The following is a 10,092-nucleotide window of genomic DNA, read 5'->3' as shown; positions in this document are numbered from 1 at the left end:
TTTGGCGTACATTTCACAAAACCGACGGGAAAACTTTCGACCAGCAGTGTACTTCCGACCACCGCTTACGGAACGCCGCGGTCAGGTGGCTTGGCGGCTTCGCGTTCAGCGCGTGCGATCTAAGACACTTGTTTATTTACAAACGCACATCCAATTACGGCACCCAATATGACAGGGGCCGGGGCGCTATGGTCGGTTCTGTCACGCAACTCGCTAACTACTATTGCTACTACCACTATGTGTCAGTTTGATTGCCACGATTGTTTACATCTATAAAACGCTAATTGGTCGTTCGGACTTCCGCGATTCTATCGGGCTCTGCCGGCTTTAATTCGCCATTTGTCCCATGTGCGCCACACAACACATCCATCATTAAATTACACCATTTGCACACGCGAAGACGCGCCGAGCCGCGCCGTCAATCATCTGCGGTTTAATGCGCTCGATACAGCGTTTCGATTACGACACGCCGATTGACGACAATTTCATTAAACTGTGCCTCCAATTGGTTTCTCGCGTCGTTCGAAGGTATGCCGGCCCGGCGACATCCGCATCATCACCGCCGGGAACACGGGTCGGGTCGGAACGCGGATCGGTTTATATAAATTTTAATTAACGTATTATAAAACGAGACAAAACCTCTTGCACAGCGCACCGAAGCGAGAGCTATCTCGCCAGCCATACTGTGCGATACTTAACGAAGTTATTCCTTGCGACCTGCGTTAGAGATCCATGTAGAGTAGGGCCATGGCTGAGGCGGCCGCAAGCAGCGTGAGGCCACTGGCGGCAAAGGTGATCACCGTGGTCGTTCCGGCCGCATCGATCACAACACCCATCACCAGCGACACGACCAGCTGACGCCGACGGAATGTAATAAATAAAACAGCATCGTTAGCAAAGAGAACGGATCCCGACGGCCGGGCCGGGTTCGAGGTGGGACCTACCTGCGCCAGGCAGAGGACGCTGCTCATCATCGACACGTCGGCACCGAATCCCCGTGGCTCGGTGCTCTCGACGCACTTGCCGTTCTCCATGGCGAACTGCAAAAAAGGACGAACGGATGAATGCTTTTTGGCGGTTGGCTGGACGACCACGACTTACGCTGTTTTTGGAGTGATAGTGTGAGATCAAGAGGAACGGGATGGAATAGATGGTGGCGTACATGATGCCGGTAAGGGCGCAGGACACCAGCACAACCGCATTCCGGTGCACGAAGCCCATCGCGAGCATCCCCACACAGTGGGCCATCAGCCCGCCGACGTAGACAGTCCGTGCGCCGAACCGATCGATCAATCGTTCAATCACCAGTGAGTAGAGCGAGGCACAGCCCGAGAACAGGGCCATCCCCCAGCAGGCGAACCGCAGCCCCTCTTCGTAGCGCACCTGCGGTCCGGATCCTACGGGAGCCTAAAACGAACCGGATGAGGATGCCGTCAGTTAAAACTGGCCGAATGATCAGCGCCTCCGCCCCGTTACTCACCAGCACGTCTCCATCATAAACCTGGCCCGCCACGAAGTCGGTAAAGTACAGACAGTACGGCAGGTACCCCATGTGCGAGAGGAACTGCGTCAAGCAGAGCAGCTTCATTGAGCGCGGCATTCGGACGGTGTTGCGCAGGAACTGCCGAAATCCAATCGTCTGGTCCTGCGCATCCTCCTCTGCCGCCGCCGCCGGCTCGGTCAATCCACCGTCCGCCGGCGCGGCCAACCGTTTCACCTCATTCTGCAGCATCCAGTGCGTGACGGGGCGAAGCAGCTCGTCGCGCTCCTGCACCGGGAGCGGAATCTCGGCGAAGGCCGTGAGGGTGCTGACCAGGCCGATCAGCAGCACGATCCAGTTGGCCGCGAAGACGGCGGCCTCGTTGCTGACGAAGTAGCGCCCAACCGGGAGCGCACTCCAGTCGATGGCTCCGAACGCGTACCCCAGCATACCACCCAGCCCGCCGGTCAGCATCATCGTGCTGAGGACTCGCGCCTGATCCCGGATCGTGCACACTTCCATCGCGTACGTTCGGCACAGGCCATTTGCGGCCTCGGCCGAGAAGTCGGTCATCGTCAGCCCGACGGTGGTGATGGTAGCCACCCAGGCCACTGTACGCAGCCCGAGCACCGCACCAATCTGGTGCCCGTGCGGCAGCAACATCATTCCGGAGAGCATCGCCAACCCGAGCGCGAGCAGCATCGGCCGTCGGCGGCCCCAAGCAAATCGCAGCTGATCGCTGACCGACGCCACCACCGGCACGAACAGGACACCGACGACTGGCGGAACGGCCCACATCATCGTCATCAGCGTGTGCGGCAGGCCGATTGCGAGCAGGATCGGGGCGACGAAGGCCGTCTCCGTGGCGTACGTACATTCGATGCCAACGATCAGCAGCGACAGCCGCACCAGCTCCCAGCGGGACTTAGCTCTACAAAAAAAAGAAGAGACAGTTATAGCTGTGAGCAGACAACTGATGGCGTACCTACCGGAACGTGTGCTGATAGGCGGCGGTCCGATGTGCTTGAGCGTAGTGGTAGCGCCGGCTAAGCATTCCCCGCAGTATCTCCTCCTCGGACGGGATTCGTGGCGGCGGCGCCAGTTCCTTCTCCACGTCCAACATTACGTGTCCAGCCGGTGCGCTGCCCTTTGGCCCCGCGCACTAATCTTATCCGACCGGCGATCCGGCCTAACCTGGCGGTAATACCGGTGCGTAATCGGTGCCGCGGTGTAGCCCAACAGGCGATGAAGACCGAGAAAAAGAGAGATAGAGCGAAGGAATCAAAGTGGCACGATATTGAGCCGCTCGTCGCACACGGCAACAGGCAAGCGATGACGCCAAGAACGCCGCTTACCTAACCTCTGCTGCTGTCAATGGCCGGCCGATGGTGGCTTCCGAGCGCCGGTAGCGTGCGTTTGTGACTGAGGCGTGCGCGCGTCGTTCTCGTCGATCGAACCGAATCCCCTGGCCGCGTCCACTGGGGGGCATGCGCAACGTGTCTCCGTCACACGGAAAGGGGCTTCATGAATTCCATTCCTGCGTCTCGGTTCGCCCCCCAGGCGTCTGGTTCGGTGCGTCAGCTGGTGGTGGTGACGCGCGCGCTCCACACAGTGCGAAAGATCTACAAAGAGAGCGGAGTGGATATAATCGAGAACAGAGAGAGAGCAAGAGAGAGGAACTACCCTCTGCGGGCGGTGCGTCAACGAATTTCAATTCGTTTGTTGTGCGTGAAAATTTTGACAACTTACTTGCCTTCTTTGTTTACCAATAGATGCTGCTAATTCCGAGCGTTGACGTTTGCCACAATTGCCTACCGCACAAGGTTCTTCGGGGACCGAGGAAGACTCCGCTGAATTATCTTCTTCTGGGTGCGTGTTCGTTTCCCCTTTGGGGTCCGTTCTCTCCGTAACTCCAATTGGTCCTCTTTGGCAGACTTCTTTATTAATCAGCCACTCGCACGTTAATTGATCTTTCGCAGCGAGAGAGAGAGAGAGAGAGCGCGAGAGGGTTTGACTGACGGGTTGTCCGGGTAACCAGCATTCCTTGGAATGTTTGATTGTTTGAGCTCCATTGCCAAAACAAACCGAAGTCGGAAACCGCCAATTAATCTCTGCTCTTGGTTCCACTTGGCCAGCGTTTCGACTGCAACTCGGACCTATGACTCCCATAACCTTCGTTAATTGTGCCGAACTCCCGAGTCGAACTGCCTCGAGATGGTGCGGGACCCAATAAGAACGCAAGGACTTCGGAGTCTAAGACACATGACCCCAGCACACTCAGTCAAGGACACCACGGGCCCATCGTCACATCGGCTTATCAATCAGCTTTGGGTTTGGAGACAGTTTGATGAAAGAACCTCTTTCGGGGCCGTCTTTCGCTGGATGATTTTCGGCAAACGGTTCGGCCTTTCCATTTGGCTGCTGCTGCACCTTGGCTTGGGGTTGCGTTGTCGTCGAGCGGTGGGTACGCCATTGAAAAACGCCATAAAAAGCCGTAAATTTTATTTTCGGCGATCTCGTTCGGTGCCATTGTGTGCGACGACCCGGTCTGTATTGCAAACCCCGGTTCTCGCGAACCGGCGAAACCCGAGGCCCGAGGTGTTTCCCCTGACGAGCTCTGACGTTCTTCTGAAGAACCTTCTGCCATTTCCTTGCTCGCCATCTGAGAATGACCATGACTTGCGGATGAAACGTTTTTTTTTCAAACCGTGGACTAATTTACTTCGTTGGGGCATCACCGGCGGGAGTGACGTAAGATTGGCACTGTTTTTGAGATTTTTTCGAATTAATTAGCACTTCTTAAGAAGCTGTCAAATGGCCGTTACGGGACTGTGGAGGACCCACGCACAGTGTTCACTTCACTGGCAGTTCAGTGGCCGTCACGGGTAGTTAGCTAGAGGATCCTGGCGAACACATTCATCATCGCCGGCCTCGTAGACCTCTGCGTACCGTCTCAGAAAAGGTCTGAAAATGCTAATCTGAAACTCCCGGTTCCTAGTCGAAACTTGTCCGATCCATTTCCCAGCCCGGGCGCACATTAGGTTGATTAGGTTAAAAATAACGTTTCGAGGAAATGGAATCCCATTTATTTTCAGTCGATGGACAGAGCTGGAAGACACTCCAGCAGCCCGGACCATGCGATAGGTTGGCTGCTTGCATTCCTAATGCAGTGCATCCATTTTAATTCCCTTTGGGCTCGCTGTTGCAAATGGCTCTGGCATCTAGTAGTCTGTTTATTTGCTGGCAATGGCTGGTGCATTCGTAAGTAATGGCTTTTGTTGACGTCCCTGTTGGTGCTTTTTGCTCTCGTTCTCGTGCCAGCCCGACAATGCCCGACATGGCTGACCTGGTGGCGTACCACAGTGCCCACAACTACACGCTGAACCAGACGGACGTTCGGATTGTGCTGGAGGATGGTAAGTCTTTCTGGAGGGTCTGGTGAGCCGCCGGTGAGCTTATACACTGTCACTTCCGTCCTCTAGAGAACCTCTACAAGGTGCCGATTGGGTTGCTGGTGCTGCTGTCACTGTTCTACGGCACCATCAGCATCCTGGCGGTGATCGGCAACTCGCTGGTCATCTGGGTCGTGCTCACCACCAAACAGATGCAGACGATCACCAACATGTTCATCGCCAACCTGGCGCTAGCGGACGTGACGATCGGCGTGTTTGCCATCCCGTTCCAGTTCCAGGCGGCGCTGCTGCAGCGCTGGAATCTGCCCGAATTCATGTGCCCATTCTGCCCGTTCGTGCAGCTTATCAGTGTCAACGTGTCGGTGTTCACGCTGACCGCCATCGCCGTCGATCGGCACCGGGCCATCATCAATCCGCTGCGGTAAGCGAATGACAGCCAGAAAAAGGGTCGTGCAGAGGGACAGTGGCCGAGGACGACTACTTAACTCAATTTGTCCAAAACGGCAGGGCGAGGACGTCAAAGAACATCTCCAAGTTCGTCATCACCTCCATCTGGCTGCTGTCGTTCGCGCTCGCCGCCCCGATCCTGTTTGCGATGCGAGTCCGCCCGGTTTACTACATAGCGCTCGGTAGGTCGCATGGAACCAACCATTGTAAAGTCCATTTTCTGCATTTTCCCAATCTTTCTCTCTCTCTATCGCTGACAGGCGGCACGAATGACACATACACCAACGTCACGGTACCGTTTTGCAAGGTCGTCAATTTCGAGCAGGCGGAGATCCAGCTCTACCGCTACGTGCTGGTGCTGGTCCAGTACTTCATCCCGCTGTTCGTCATCAGCTTCGTTTACATACAGATGGCGTTCCGGCTGTGGGGCTCGAAGACGCCGGGCAACGCGCAGGACTCGCGCGACATCACGATGCTGAAGAACAAGAAGAAGGTCTGGGTCTGAGGCGAGCTCCAGTAGCTGCCAGCAGCTGTGCAATCGTGTCTATAACTCGCCCTGCTCCCGGGCTTTACCCTTCCATCCACCTCGATTCCCGCAGGTCATCAAAATGTTGATTATTGTTGTCGCCCTCTTCGGCGTCTGCTGGTTTCCGCTACAGCTCTACAACATCCTGCACGTGACGTTCCCGGAAATCAATGAGTAAGTAGCGAGCGGCAGAGATCCAGAAAAATCACAAAAGGACGAAGAAGAAAGAAGTAGCAGGGCAATATCCGGGTAGAAGCGAGCCGGGTGGTGTCCGGTGATGATACTTGTCGCATGTCGGTTGATCCTGGGGCCTGTTGCCGCCGAGCTCAACACGTGCGCCCATTCCTGCACCGCACGCGAAAGTGTTACGAGTGCCAATTGTATTCGGTTTCTGGTGGTTACGAACCATTTGTGGCACTTATTCCGGTGTCGGTGCCCGTCGGTTGGGGGCTGGAAATTGAATAGGAAACAGTCACTTGTTAGGTCACTTGTGTTGTCGCCCATGGTGAAATTCGCCCACTTCTGAACGACCTCGGTGTTGGGGAACGACCTTTGCGCGAACCGGAGCCAAACCACATGCCACGCCCTCCCGTCATCTGCTGGCAGGATTTTTGGTCGGGTGGCTGCTCCCGACTTGAACTGGATGTTTCTAGTAGTGCTAGTAGGATTACGGCATTATGCTCTCTCGGTCGCGCCACGTGCCATTCGAGGCAGCGTTGATGGAAAACTGAACCCCTTAAAGTCGAGGCAGCTCGAAGTAGCACTATTCGATCGCATCCTATGTCCGGGAGGACCTTTAGTTTGTTCCGGTTTCAATCTAAACTGCACGGATCATTTTTTGCGGATGACGGAGCTTACGATTGATGGCTTGCAACTTCAACTTGTTATTTAAACAATGCATAACATTGTTAATAAAGCATCTAGCGCAAGGGATGTAATATGACGAAGAGTAGACAAAGCGGCGCAGACAGTGGCACCATTTTTATCTAAGTTTATTGCAATTTTTCTATGGCTGATTTGGCTTGTACATCCAACAATTGCACCATAAAAATCGAAACTGCATAGTTCAATAGTATTGCTCAATGTTCCACAGAACAAAGATATGGCACGACGATCGATATTTATAAGGGAAATTTGGTCTACCATCGGTTTGAATTGAATACACAGCTGGGAAAGTCTTAGAAAAGTCCGATAACAACGCCTGAATAGAGAATGCTGCAGTAAGATATTAAGCTAACCTGCATTAATTATCCAATCTGTAATTACCGAATTACTCAACAATCCAGATTAGAAAAAATCCCTTGTTTCCGGTGTAGTTTTAAAGGCGATAAAGTTCGGTATGAACTCTGCGGCTTTCCGTGCAATGTCCGTGACGTTTTGAATAAATTTTCAATTGGATTATGCAAAGTTGCGATGATGGGCCAGCCTTCATTGAATCGTCGGAGGCCAACATTGAACGGATAGTTTTCGGAGTACAGACTGAATGTCTGCGAAACGGTATGCGAAACGGGACCTTCCACGAAACGTGCTGTAAATGTCACTCAAACGTCACTGTCACTTTTGATACTTTTTTATAAACCTTTCAGTGTTTTGCGTCAGTTTACAGTGCGATCAATAAAAAGAATTAGACCAGCTTTAGCTCGCTGGGTCATTGGAACATAAATATTAGTCAGAGGGCATGAGCTTATTTACCGATCTTGTCGTTGTCCTCCAAGAATGTACACTTGAACGATCTCCGTTGCTTCCATCTGCTGTTTTCCATTATTGAAACGTTACATCCATTATTTGAATTAGACCACGGTGACCGTTGTCGGGAACATCTGTTTTACACTCTATGGGTAAAGCATCTCACCCGAGTGGCAAATATGGGTAATTGAAGTAGAGAGAATTAAAGGTTTAAAGCTCTGGAACCATCGAATAGCAGAACGGAACCCTTTTGAGAGTCCCGAAGACTCGCGACCAAGCTAATAGCATAGATTATTCCGCCATGCCGGCCATAAATTTGCTTTCGGCATTCCGAGGCCTGTAACAATTCACCGATTTGCCGTCGTCTGGGGGTAGCCAACGGCGGCACCACATGAATATATTTCAACCAATCGAAAACAAACATAACCTCACTTCTGTTCTCTCGTTCGCGCCTCGGTGCTTTGCGCGGGCCGGCAGATATCGTTTCATCAACATTATCTGGTTCGTGTGCGACTGGCTGGCGATGAGCAACAGCTGCTACAACCCGTTTATCTACGGCATCTACAATGTAAGTTAATAAATTCCCTTCCGGGGGCCGTGGCGTTTCCATCCGTCCGCCTTGGCGCAATGGCCTGGAGCCTAGACGGGTTATTGATTTTTTGCTCTCTGTCCGCCATTCCGGTCCAGGAGAAGTTCAAACGGGAGTTCCGCAAGCGTTACCCGTTCAAGCGCGGCCAGGCCTACGGCCACAATCACGGCAACGAGCCGGACAAAACGTCGTCCATCTTCACGCGCGTCAGCTCGATCCGCTCGAGCTATGCGACCTCGTCGATCCGGAACAAACTCAGCACCGGACGGTACGGCGGATCGGGGTCGGCCAGCTCGAAACAGTTGCCACTGGCGTTCAAGTTTCCGCCGCCGAGCCACCACTATCCGGCCCCGCTGCAGGACCTGGGCGCCGGTGGACTCGTGGGCCGCCGGAAGGATGTCTACTCCCCGAGCAGCTGCGGGGCTACCGGGAGCTGCTTGGCTGCGACCACGTTCTCAATCCGCGAGAAAAGCCCACGGCCGTTCTGGGACGACGACGGGCAGCCGGTGAAGGGTCTGAGCGATAGCGAGTCGGGTCTACTGAGTGGCTCGAAGCTACTGGCGCTAGGTGTCGCCACTAGCACCACCGACGACGACGAGGACTATCGGTTACGGTCCTACGCATCGACCACCGGCGAGCAAGCGGTCCACGAACTGGCTCCGCTGAGGCCGGGCTCCGAAACCAGCGGAAGTGACCCGTACCGGAACCACCACAACCACCATCCCCAGCAACGGAAGTCGGAGGCGAAGTACGCCACCGTTACCGGTGGCCACGGAACGCCCTTCAAACACCCGCATCCCGACGAGAGCGGAGGCGAGAGTGTGGACGGAGAAGGGAAGCGGCCGGACGTGCGGACCACCGGGCTCACCGGGGGGCACCTGTACTGCAACAGTTTCGAGGACCTGAACCAGGGATTCGACTGAACATCTCCCAGTATTCCTGAGCTTGAGTTCGCTTTCCAGCGTTTCATTTCCAGCGGAACAGTACAAAACGGGAAAAGTTGTACACTTAAAGTCTCTTTGTGCATTTATCGATATAACAATGAATAAAGATTATTTATGAACTGACGATACATTGAAGGGTGCAAGTGCCGTTTTGTGGACTTGAACTGTGATGGACGATTCTGATCACTCTTTCATTTTTGGTTGCGATGATAGAGTCATATCTCGTTAATGTTATAATCTTATTTAATAAAATTACTATACCAAATGCATTGATTGATTTACCTGATTATACTGTAATCCGAAATATGGAATAATAAACATCGTAGGTACTACTTAGCTAGGTAAGCCATTGGGACTTCTAATGATATTTTGTATCACTATGACCTTATTGACACTGCAAGCTCCATAAAATTAACTTATTAAGTAGCAAAATCAGACAAGAAAGGTAAATCTAATGCAAATCGAGGTTAAGTTTTGAAGAAAATGATGTAGCGAATTGTAGAGAAATTGGTCGTGATAAATTAGCACTACTACTTCAACTCTAAATCAGGGGAAATCCTTCAACACTCATGGAAATCAGAGGAAATCCTTGACCATCTCAACAGAGCTACAAATAGCAACATTATGAAAATGCGTCATCGAATCTTGAGCCATGTTTGGCTTTTGGCCAATTACTTTAAAAATTTTCGGAGAGGTTGGGAAATATATTTGGGATCACTTTGAAAGTTTCGGAATATCGGAACGAATTAAAACGAAGCATGGTCATGAACTTTCGGTATGGTGAAGATGGCCATGTTCAGAATATGTCTGGATGAGTACTGTCGGCACTTAACGCCTCTTGAGTGATCGTACTCAATTTCTTCACCCCATCGTTGGTACCATCAATGGATAAAAGGAGCAAATTGGTTACTCAAATTTCTTCTTCTCAATCAAAGAAATTTGGATGATTTAGAGTAGCTTGTGGTCATTTGAGCAGAAAAATTCAAACTCTACAACAAAGAGCATGT

The 10,092-nt window shown here is 52.5% G+C and overlaps 2 protein-coding genes across 2 annotated transcripts; one reads left to right on the top strand and one right to left on the bottom strand.

Moving 5' to 3' along the window:
- Positions 1–722: 722 nt before the first annotated feature.
- LOC131205385 (proton-associated sugar transporter A-like) lies at positions 723–2,603 on the bottom strand. The gene is made up of 5 exons (XM_058197460.1): positions 2,470–2,603; positions 1,481–2,411; positions 1,102–1,407; positions 945–1,040; positions 723–854 (listed from the first exon to the last, which is right to left on the bottom strand). The coding sequence occupies exons 1-5, from the start codon at positions 2,601–2,603 to the stop codon at positions 723–725; spliced, it is 1,599 nt and encodes a 532-aa protein (XP_058053443.1).
- A 2,205-nt stretch (positions 2,604–4,808) lies between these two features.
- On the top strand, positions 4,809–9,069 carry LOC131215220 (substance-P receptor-like). The gene is made up of 7 exons (XM_058209608.1): positions 4,809–4,896; positions 4,963–5,314; positions 5,401–5,522; positions 5,601–5,833; positions 5,940–6,040; positions 8,030–8,120; positions 8,240–9,069. Exons 1-7 carry the CDS (start codon positions 4,809–4,811, stop codon positions 9,062–9,064), a joined length of 1,812 nt encoding a protein of 603 aa, XP_058065591.1. The 3' UTR covers positions 9,065–9,069.
- The last annotated feature ends 1,023 nt before the right edge of the window (positions 9,070–10,092 follow it).

The sequence above is a fragment of the Anopheles bellator genome, chromosome 1 (genome assembly GCF_943735745.2).
Source record: "Anopheles bellator chromosome 1, idAnoBellAS_SP24_06.2, whole genome shotgun sequence".
Lineage (NCBI taxonomy): Eukaryota > Metazoa > Arthropoda > Insecta > Diptera > Culicidae > Anopheles > Anopheles bellator.
This window is presented reverse-complemented; position numbering and strand designations above follow the sequence as displayed.